Source organism: Thermobia domestica, chromosome 10 (assembly GCF_964235325.1).
Source record: "Thermobia domestica chromosome 10, izTheDome1.hap1.1, whole genome shotgun sequence".
Lineage (NCBI taxonomy): Eukaryota > Metazoa > Arthropoda > Insecta > Zygentoma > Lepismatidae > Thermobia > Thermobia domestica.
This window is the reverse complement of record NC_137463.1, coordinates 131,383,942-131,396,209: the sequence shown is the minus strand read 5'-3', so window position 1 is coordinate 131,396,209 and position 12,268 is coordinate 131,383,942. Positions and strand designations below refer to the sequence as shown.

Genomic DNA, 12,268 nt, shown 5'->3' with positions numbered 1-12,268 from the left:
ACGTACCGTCTCCTAAAACTAGAGCATTAATAGGCGTAGAACGCCTCTGTCGTAAAAGTAAATTGACTTAGTAAATAGTAGTACTTTCATCGGGAAAACGGTGGTAAATATCGTCTGACAAATAATCTTGGATGGAATCATAGGAAGGTTCCACCATGAGCTTATAGTTGGATAATATCTGTGCATGCGACTCCAGTAGAGGAAATGAGGGGGGAAAGTTTCCCGTACCTCCTCTCGTAGCATTAACTCATTATTCATCTTCCAAGAAGAAGGGCCTCTAGAAGGTGGCAACAAAATAGTAATTTAAAACTAATTTCAATTGCGACTTGATCGGAAAGACTATTGGGATTATAGCCACTTGTAGAACCGCAGGACAGAGGCTGTCAGTAATACAAGCCCTATCGATACGACTTCTAGTAGTTACTGAGCAATATCAAAAACATGCGGAGACTGAGACACGAATAACGCGTCTTTCAATTTCATAACTAGGACAAGCTCCACCAACGAAGGACAAGGCGGGGCAGGGGTGAGTGAGTAACGGGGGTCGATAATAGCATTAAAATCACTGACCAAGATACTATGCGAAATCCCTGGGGGCAATAAAGATGGGATCGTAGATGCGTAAAATTCCTCCCTTTCCTATGTACGAACAAAGCCAGAAGGGCTGCATAAACCTAGAAAACATATATTCTGAATATAACAACGAATTGCTCGACCATCGGGAGACAGTACCACTCTGTCACATTGCAGTCCCTTACAGATCAGAAGCGCAACCCCAGTGGAACGTTCTATATTTACAATTGAGTCATAGTCACTGAGAAAATCGAATGACGGTAACGTTAGTTCTTGAATACAACAGGCGTCTGGACGTCGATTATCAATAAAGTTCTCTAGTAGAGTCTTATTATACACTGAACTAATTCTGTGTATATTAATCGAAAGCACCGTAAAAGAGTTCACTGGGGGCATTGTATACCATACAAATATTAAATAATAATATAAATACTTACAAAAGGGAAAAGATACATGACCAGTCAAAACTATAAACACCACACATGTTGTGAAAAGAACATGCCCCAAAAAGAAAAGACTTGTGCCTCCAGAAAAAAGTAAAAATACTAACACATGCTAGCAAAACAAATACTGCTTGAGGCGTACTGAAGGTCAAGAACAATAGGCAGCTACACAGAATGTAAACACGCCGTTACCCACTTCCAAAAAATATCTATGACGTCTCCCCACTTTCTAAAATAATTACAATGGGCAAAGATAAACACGGGAGACGGCGTAATATCATCTGTCTATCTTTTCAGTTCCACTTTTATCCCTGCTATAAATCATATCATTTTTAGGTGTCTTAATTATATTGATATCAAACTAATTTTAGATTTTACGCGCATTTAGTGTACAGTATTAGAAAAGTATCCCACCTTGAAATTATCCACTTAAATGTTACTAATATACTTTACGTATCTTCCAAAGATTTATGACTTGTAACTAATATATATTAATGAAGTTGAAATTTATTTCTTACAGACTTTCTATTGATACTCATAGTAAAGAAGAATCTGAACGTGAAGAAAGTATTATCGAATTTGAGGAACAAGGTAAGACAATTTTGACAAATAGACATTCCCATTTATGTAAGACTGTTTCATATTAAATATTATTTATCTCAATTATATTATATCTTTGTAAATTATGGATTTAATGAAATACTTTTAACTGTAGCAGTGTAAATAATAAATCACAAGTTAGTGTAAACAAAAAGGTGACACGGAGAAATTTATTTTAGGATAACTTATATTTAAAGTGCTGGTGTCCATATGATCGCGCAGCTAAAGCGAGATACAAAATCAAGTCCCTTTGCAACCAGTGGTGATAAGTTACGTTGTTCTATACATGCCAATGCAGAAGAATGTAGACTTTCTTCGTAGCTAGATAACTCAATTTTCAGAATAATGGAATTTTCAGAATATTCTCTTTGCACGCCAATCCAATATATAACATTTTTATATATGTTTTGAAGCTCGGAATCCTATTATTATTACAATCTTCGCTTCCGTTTCAAGTATTCCGTGACCATACCAGTCGAACTGAGATGACATATTTCTGGTTATTTATATATTTAGTTGCTTTGAGATATATTGGTGTACAACATGAAGATGTTTAAAACATTAGAAGTGAGTTTATTATTATATACAAAATAGTGAAACTTTTTTTTTAAAGGCAAATCAATATTTCCATCGCCAACACAATAAATATTAGCCATAAACAAGTCCAATTTTAAAGTAAAAGTACTATAATATGAAGTTTTGAATGAAAATATGTCAATGCTAGAATCCTTTAGAAAAAAAAACATTGTGCAACAACGGGAATGTTTGTTGAAAATGATTATTTCGTTTGTATTTCAGTACATTAATAACGAATACCATTTAAAACGTATAGTTAGTTCTCTTTTCCAAGATATAGATTCTTTAGGATCTTTTAAAGATATGCACGTACACATGGAATGAAATGTGTAACGCTCTAAGTAGGTAAGTCATTGTGTAAAACAATTTTTTATTGTTTGTGTACAGTGTACAAAGAGTGAATGTTGGAGCATTATTTATTCAGTTGATTGTTGGTTTATTTTGTAAGCATACTTAACATAACTGCCATTTTTGTTACATGTGTGATGTGACATGCTGTCCAGAAACGCTCTATTCTATAAAGATAAACTACTACCATTATTATGCACTATATGTATGGGGTGAAGAATAAACATATTTGTTGTAACCTGTGTTTCGTGAATTTACATAAATGGTTAAGTAAAGACGAACGTTCAATAGCCTCTCGCATCTCTATGTTTCGGAGAGAGCCGACAAATCGCGTCTATGACTTCTATTTCTGCATGATAATTCATGTTATGAAAAACATCTACTGAGAAAATAAATTGAACATGGAATAACCTAACATCTTGTCATCTATCCAACCAGTTGTAGAAGGACGATCTATTTGACCTAATTCTTGAAACTCTAAGAGTGTAGTCTGATGTTAGATAAATATATAAAGACAGTACGGCGGGAACATTATACCAATACCCCAAAAACTACAGCTTTAAGAATCCTAAGTCCTCGAGGTAAATGAGGAAACGCTTGGAAAGATTTTAATTGTTGTGGATGACTTCTTGGATAAGAGAAAGATCTGAAAATTATGTGCTGTAACCAAACAACTAGACAAGTGTCTCTCCTATATATAGCAATCTAACTTTGCAAATGAGTTACAAAGAAACAGGAATATGTTTCAACGTAAATTGTATTGGGTTGCCGTTCAAGGGGTTGAAAACTTCCTGAAAGGGAAATTTCGGAGAAACATTTCCCGTAGTATATCAAATTTTCATTTTTGGGTACGTCACTCATACATGTACTCATACATAGAGGATTCCATCTAAAAGCTTGATTTATTCTGAAACGAATTATGTATAGTACTATAGTTATAAGTGTTTATTTCAGTTCCTGTGAGAAACACTTGCAGATCTGAGAAAAATACATGATATCACATGTGTGTCATCTCCCCGCCCTTGCTTTCAGCGAGTAATAGAGACCTTTTATGCTTTCTAGCAATCTTTGAAAACTAAAAGAAAAGATAAAAAGTAGTTCCAATAAAGAATGGTCTCTGATAAGGAGTAATAAGGAACTACGTATGCTTCATACCGTGTCAAAGGGGTAATTATCACTTGTCAACGCCGACTAGGAAACCTATCATATCTTGAAAGATCTTTCCTATCAAAGGATTATCTAGAAAAAATTCAAAAGCATTAATTATACGTTGGATGAGAAGTTTATTTTCATTAGTTTGACCTTCCATGAAATATACAGGACGATTCCAATACCTCAACGCAAATATTTTCTGTCCATGGACTAACTGGAAATCAATCATTCTTAATATCCTCTTTGAAATAGTAACCCAAATTATAGTTTGTTATTACTAATTTGAAATTAGGAATACTCGCCATCAGATGACTCATAATCTATCGTCACTCGGTTATAAAATCAGTCGTAACATTTGCCACCATAGCAACCACAAGATCTAATGCACTCCACAGAAAAAAATATGCAGCTGCAGTTTCTGCTTTTGCACACGCATTTGCATCTCCAAGCGTTCAGGTGTGTGCAACTTTCTGGTATAGTCTTCTAAGTAATCTATTTTTTTTTTTGTACCTATAATTATTGGTTTGTATCTGTTTTCTTCCATTCAAACACTCGGGAAGAAGGTACATTATATTTGCCTGTTTTGCATGACGAAAAATAAATGTTTGCAGACCTGCTCTTTTGGTGTGGAGTAATAAAGCAACTTTGGTTGCTAGAAATTCGCCTGGATTTTTAACATAACAAAGTGAGAACTATTTTCTTTTCGAATGTAGCTTGTTCTGAGTCGGTGTATAGTGGGCCACAGAAATTCTTGAGGTACAAAATCCGTTAGTTAGCCAACCCAACTAACGCCTGCTCCAAGATTAATTACACCTGGTAGAGTAGCTAGATCAGCAGCATGAAGTTGCCCCCACTTTTTAAAAGAACAAATCGTAAAGAGTGTTTTTGTGTTGAAGTGGAGCGAAACGCTGGCTGACGAAATGACAAAAGGGAGTCTTTGGATACTTGAACTCACAGTACTGCTTGTTTGTGTGATAACATATAAAATTATACACGACATGATAAAATATACGGATACCAGAGACCCCGAAGAGAAGATAACAGTCGGGGGACTTAGTTAATCTTATAATTAACTGAAATGCGGGTCATACAAACAAGTTTACTTAGATCAAATAACTATACATATCCGCGTATCAAATAATATACGGATAGATTATGCTGTATATATGGTAGTTTATCTTTTTAACTAACTAAAACCATTGCGCCTAGATTTGCGATAGTCAAACCTGCAAATCAATTAAAATTATGGATGGATCATTTGGAGGTAAGAACCTATCCCCCAATGAAAATTCTGGGTGTCTAACAGGACGTAAGCTCGTAGGTTTCGGCGCCATTGATTCATAGTTAATACTACTTCGATAAAAGAAATTGTAGATTTCATTATTCGTTAAATAATTTTTAAATGCTAACTATTGGTAATTTATTTGTAAATAATAAAAATGCAAAACACGGTAACAGTCAAACGAGTTGGAGAACTTATCCGTATTAAAGTACGCCTATTTCCCGTTAGCTTGCAAATATAACTGAGGGTTCATGATTTGTATAATATTTGTTAAATTTCACACATTGAGACACAAAGAGAAAACGGGAGAATATAGTGTCAATAAACAACAATTTAAAAATGCAAAAAAAAAAAAAAAAAAAAAATAACGGATAATATCAAATATAGGACCATTGATAGAATTCACTCTGCAATCGTTTTCGACATTTATTTTTCTTGCTTTAGACCACTGAATTTCTCTACTGGAGATTATATTTCAATTAGCAGCATGCAACTAAAGCTCAGTCTTGTAAATGAAACATTTTAAAAAATATAAAGGGCGAGAATTGAACCCGGGCTGCCAGATTAGAAAACTACAACCCTAACCACTTTAGTATTTATTACACTGTCACTAATATTTCATAGGAAAATTACATGGATATAATATAGGTGTAATATGATCATGGTTATGCATCACAACAAGGAAAATGTTCACAAGAACAACGCATTGCCTCCCGGTCCTTCCCGACAGGTGGGACAGAGCCGGGAAGGAAAAAGTCACTGAAAGACTGTCTTTCTAGATCGACTGAAAAATATTTGCGGCGTTCCTGTTGTAAAAATTCAAAATATAAGCATTCATCATTCCACGGCATGGAACGATGAACGTATAACAATGTGGTACCAACTAACCAGAGGACCATATTATTTTTGTTTTTTGGGTAATACTGAAATGCAGGAAAGAATAGGAGATCTACGGTAAATAAAGGAACAGGTGTTCGGCAGATCAAGCTCAACATACGAAGGAGGAGGTTTCAAATAATATCGGCTCCTGAACATGACGTATAGCGATGTTGTAGTGTATCGGAGTGGCTACAATAGTTGCAGGTGACGGTTGTGGCACGTCCAATGCACACAAGTCTGTCTTGTGTGGCAGGCAGGTGATGATATATGGTCGTCCATACTGCTTGTGTGTGCAAAGGGAGGACATAGGTTCGTAGATTTTGACAGATTTGGCGCCATTGTTTATTGGGGAACATATCCTGTACCCGGACTCGCACATCTACAAGTGACGCTCTCCACAATTGCCGGTATAAGGTTTTGGGGAGTATATGTAGTAGGTGTAGCAAGCTCACCAGAATATGTCCATGCTTGAACAAGATTGGTGACATATGTAGGACATAAGTTGCCAAATCTGCAGAAAGGCGGATTCCTTGGTTGAGAGTATGGGGTCAGAAACATTCGATCTACACCCGTGTATAGTCCATGTGGGGCTAAACGTTTTAATACGCATCTAGCATGTATAATACTTAACTTTTAAGACGAATGTTTACGAGTCCAAGGCCTCCTTCGCTGCGAGGAAGATAAATAGTGTTGTGGCGGAGGCGGAAGAAGTAGCCCCGCCAAAGAAACCACATAAATACAGATTCAAGTTGGCGAGCGTAAACAGAAGGGAGGGGAAAGGTAGTACCGAAGTACCAAAGTTTAGCAGCAACATACTGGTTGAGATATTGAATCTTATGTATTATATGCAGACCGCGGAACCGTTGTAAGTATAGCATCTGCTTAATCTGATTAACGATAGGACGCCAGACAGCTTCCTTTTGTTTGCGTGCATCGCTATGAAAAGTTATGCCGAGTACTGTTAAAGCATCAACTATTGGAATGTGAGAGCGTCAATCAGGTAAGGAGGGTAGAGAGAATCCGTGAAATGACAGGAGTTTGGTCTTGTGTTGATTGTATGCAAAGCCGGAGCACTGGGTGAACTCGTTAGTTATGCGGATGGCGGTTAGCATATCTTCGGGCTTAGTTCCAATTAAGTTTACGTCATCCGAAGACGTGTAATTGATGGTATTCCGGTACACCGGGAGAGGTAATCTGAGCCAGAGCCGGGAGATAGGTATCGAGAACTATCACAAAGAGGCTCGTCGAGATACTATCGCCTTGCCTTAATCCACGTTGCAGAGCAAATGGTTCGGAAAGATGACCATTGATCTGAACTCGACATTGGGCCGATTGGTAGAGTTGTCTTTTACTTGCTGAAATGCAGGAGGAAATCCCTAGGCGTCTAAAGTTTGAAGAAGAAACCCGTGATCAACGCAGTCATATGCGGAAGAAAAGTCTATGCCAAGGACCCCCGCTTTAATGCGCTGAGTTTGCATATACGCTATAAAATCCCGTAACGAACGTAACACATAATTGATGGTATATTTGGGGTGGGTGGCTGCCTGGTATGGACTAATATACTTTTGTAATATGAGTGTTAAACGTGCCGTCAGAATTTTGGTGAACAGTTTCAAATCGGTAGGCAGTAAAGTGATTGGTCTGTTCTCCTGTACAGTCTGGGAATTGGCGGATTTCGGGATGAATATTGTGATTCCGACGTTACCGCGGATGGGGCCTCCCGTTCAATATGTATTAAACAACTTGACTAAGTTATCTGAAAAAAAGGTCCAGTATTGTTTATAGAACTCCTACGGCAGACCTTCATATCCTGGCGCGCCGTTTCCTTTTGTTGCCTGGAGGGCCATCCACATTTCCTGAGAAGTTACGGGGACATGAGATCACGACCCTCTTCCTGCGTAATCATTTTGGGTATAAGCGACAAAAACTGAGTTGTAACGTTGGTGTCAGAAGGTCGAGGTTGAACAAATTTATAGTAATACTCTCGGAAAACGTTTAGGATCTGAACCAATCACTAGTGATATCACCATTCGGGAGACGGAGAGATACTATTGTAGACTGTTACCGTCGGTGCAAAGACGTGCAACTTCGTAAATAGTGACAGTTTCCTGGGCAAGCCTATAATATGTGGTCTCAATAATAAAAGAAAGCATGAGTGTGGGGGCCTGGAGATTTTTTAGTCATAGTTTGATCTGTTGCACGGTGCGTTTATTCTGTAGTGAGGGGCCGCGTACCATGCCTGACTCAATGCCTGATATTGGAATTCAAGCATCAACTGCTTATCTTGTCGTGTTTCGCGTCCTTTGCCTTGGAAGAACCGAGCAATCTTAGGTTTATAAGAAATGTCGTCCACCAAGAGGCGAGATCTGGAAAATATTGTTGCATCCGTTCCCGATAAGAATATTGTTGTGCCAGTTCCTCCCGATAACCGTCGTGTTGAAGTAAGGATGTATTTAACTTCCAGTATCCTCGCCTGCTAAGGGCAGGCAGGGGTTGATCTGTTTTTATGTAGAGCTTGATCACTCCATGATCGGTGAAAGATGGTATAATAGCCTGTACGTCAATAATAGTGTGAAACAAGTCAGGAGTGACATATAGTTTGTCAATACTACTTTTCGAATGTGAAGTACAATGGGTATAGATCCTCGGTGAATTCGAAATAAAATGATAAGCCCTTAAGTGATAAGCCCGCAAAAATTCCAAAAATGCGGTACAAGGGGGAGGGGGCGGAATTGAATCTGCGCTGGTTTCAGTGGTATTCCAATCGGCGATTATTACCACACGAGAAACATGAGGAGGCAGGAATTGTGGCAAACTTTGGCCATATAATTCAACCCGTTCCTTCTTAGTTGTATAGCTAGAAGTAGAATATAGTCCGACGACCAGGTGCCCCTCTATGACACAATGAATAATACGTCCGTCAGGGGAGAGAGTAAGATTGGTATGACCCAATCCTTTTCTGATAAACATCCCTACTCCAGTGGTGGGTCCTAAATTAGCAAACACATCATAGTCTAGCATATTGTGAAATGAATCATGTATAAGTTCTTGCACACAAACTATATCTGGTTTATGGCATGTCAGAAATTGTTTTAAATGTACTTTTTTATCTTCACTACTTGCGCGATTTAAATTTATCGTGAGAAAGGATAAAGAGTTTATCACAGTCATATAGAGGAAAATTTTGTAGTATAACACTTCTGTGCAATGTCGAGATCTACGTAAGTTTGTTCTTCTAAAATTTAGTATGAGTCGTAAAACTAACAATGGAAGCAAAAAATAACTTACAAAATCCATGATAGATGTTAATGAATAGGCTAAGCGCTGCAGTTAAAATAAAACACATATGTCGATGGTAGATGTAAACGCAACTAACACTCAAGGATTTCCTGGTTGTAGAAGTGAAAGCTAGCGGTATTCCAGTCCGCACACTTTCACTATTAGATTCGGAGGACACTTGCATTGTACACACGTGGCGTAGAGAAAGTACAAAAACAAAACAAAAAGGAGGCACACACCACACTACTTGGGGTGGTTTCGTATCCATTGACCTTGAAGACCAAGACCTTATGTATCTGTGTCGAACACCTGTTTTGGCCGAGTACGTGGATCTCGTTCGCAAGACAGAGACTTGGCTGCCTTCCAAGTGAGAATTCAGTTCTGACTTCCGGGATAATTTTCGTCTTTTTGTTTAGAAATAGCATCGCTAAATTTAATTCCTTGTGTCCCATGCTGGAGGAAATCGTTTTCAAGGGGTTCAAGATTCTCTTCCTGTGTCTCTTGCGGGACCTCCCTATCCTCAACTGGTGATGGGTTTGGTTCAACCTCCATGGTGTGTGAGGTGATATGCTGCTCAACTCGTATGCCGGAGGCCTCCGATGTAGTCGATAAAGGCACTCGTTTACTGGGAAATTGGGTATCTTCCTTCGCTTTCTCAATCGACTTTATTGTAAGTACAGGGAACTCCTTTGGGTCTTTTACCGAGGGTCGATGCTCAAGATCATCTTCTTGGTCACCAGGTTTCTTAGAAATGACCGGTGGGGCTAATTTGTAGGATGTCATAGAAGTCACTTTTCCGAGTTCTGTCATGCGAGGAAATGACGGGGAAGTGGTCGGGATTACACACGCTCTCCCCGGGGTTGAGCCCCCCGTTTCAGTACACAGTTCGCTCCTGTGTGCGTAGAGCTCTGGCAGCGAAAACATGGTTGTCCACTGTATGATACTCCTACTTATTGACCATGGACTAGAATTCGGGATGGCACATGAGATGTCAGTTTAATATGTACATGGCGAGTTCCAGGTTTAATACCAGGTGGATAAGGAGGGGCCCATTCCTGATCTTCTATTTTAATCAGGGAACCATATGCACTAAGAGCCTCACTCAATAAGTTATTCGGTGCCTCGATAGGGAACTCAAACACACGAAAGAGGATAGTCGGATCTGCGGCAAAAATGATTCGAACTAAACTCACTTCCTTATTTGAATGAGTGAATAGGACCTCACTAGGGGTCTGAGCTGCAAAGTCATCGTATTCTTGTTGCGTTTTGAATTTTAGAAAGATACAAAAAGTTTCACTATTTAACTGTATGGCACTGATGTGATCAAAAATACCTGGGAAAGTAGAGTTCATCCAATAGTAGATTTTCAGGGGGACTGCTCGAACTGAACGAAACTTCTTGTCATATTCCAAATTAAATTGAAGATCTGTTTTATACTCCATATTCACTTTTGCACTGATACACCGACACTACGCCGAAACGGCAATAATTTACAGTACGGAGTATAACTCCTAATTCAGTAGAATTGTTTCGATATAGAAATGAAAGCAATGAAATACACCTAACGTATATATGGTCCACTATACTATAGGCTATAGTACACTGTGTGAGCACCACAGCATCAGTGTTGTCGCGACGGCGGCTTGATGCGAACTGACCACTCATCTAAAGCGTTACCTCCTCCGGCTTGCCTAACTAAAGAGCGTTTTCAGTTCGTCCAAAACAGTTGCTTGTTAGTAGTCAAATTGATTGGCAAAAAAACATTAATATGTAATTGAGGACTTGGAGGGTATTCATTGAATTATCAACATTACAGATTTTTTTCAAACAAAATACAAAACTTTTTTATTTTGAATCAAATACGGCGCGTTTATTATACTAGTACAGAAAAAGTAAGGAACGTGACCGGGAATCCAACCAGAGACCCCTGGATCTACAACCGACCGCTCTACCACTGATCTAATTTTCAACTGAAATACTGCGCATTCAAAAACGATACACATGGTAGGTCATCTTGCTTCTCTAATAACGATCTAAACGTTCGTTGTATTTTGGTTTGGAAATGGTTTTTATATAAACATGAAAATCAACAAAATGCTGATCAAATCTTTCAAGAAAGGAGTGATATCCCATCAAAAACAGTGGATCTGTCGAAACGCTAGCCAAGCGACTGCCACGAAATGAACTGAAGTCAAATAAGTTGGCCAAGTGTTATAGCTCTTTTGTGAAGTGAAGTCATAAACACTTGGCAAACCGCAGATGGGGTAGTAGAAAACTGTACTTTCCAAACAACGTAATCTTATCTTTATAGGCTATCCTTTAAGTCATTTTGCTTACTTTGCGACAGGACAGATGGGATGTTTTACAGGAAGCACCTCAAACTACGTATTTATTTAACCTTTTGAAGGCACCAGGACCTATGCGTTGAAGGATTTATCCAGTACCATATTTCACATAAGTAGAAACAAATCCTTAAGCTATGTGGGTTTGCGTATCCAAAGTCATAACTGTGAAAACATATGCGAACAATCCAACTACAATCATTTCAAATATTCAAAGTGTTTTATATAAGTTATTAGGACTTAAAATCGAATGTGATTTATTCGGAAAATAGTTTTATACATTAAAAGACTTGTAACACCCAAATATTCACCGCAAACTCATGGTCGTATCGAAATAAACAAAAGCTAGCGTAGAGCAGAAAAGAACTTTACACAATAACCAAAAGAGCCTCTCTGATGGTATACGAAATGTTCGAAAGGTTTGGGTCAATAGTCTGTTAATCAGAAGTTTATGTGTTCAAACCCTGTAGGAAGTTTTTTTAAAGTGTGTTTCTATTTTCATCAGAAGACTAAGAGCATTTCTTTGAATAACTCTCTGGCAACTACTTTTCCTGCAAATTCAATTAGAACAGAACACTATACGAATTCCAAATCTAAAATCCAAAACTGAAAACGAAACATTAACTATGTTCAATATTCCATTATTATCCTCTGATTTGTAAAGAAAAACTATTTATAAGCAGTTATGATCCCAAGGGTGAAATTTCTCAGGTCGAGAGGATCTTAATTTCTTCCTCAGGTCACCCCTTGAAATCACTGTTTGAAAGGTCTTCTTAACAAATAGAACATTACAT

General features: G+C 38.1%; 1 protein-coding gene across 1 annotated transcript in view; it reads left to right on the top strand.

The window, feature by feature from the left end:
• Nucleotides 1-12,268, top strand: part of LOC145661604 (phospholipid-transporting ATPase ABCA3-like) — a 1,415,399-nt gene that overhangs the window by 958,919 nt on the left and 444,212 nt on the right. Inside the window, exon 14 of the mRNA XM_081726924.1 lies at nt 1,537-1,607. Coding sequence (XP_081583050.1) covers nt 1,537-1,607 — 71 coding nt within the window. The remainder of the gene's footprint in view (nt 1-1,536; nt 1,608-12,268) is intronic.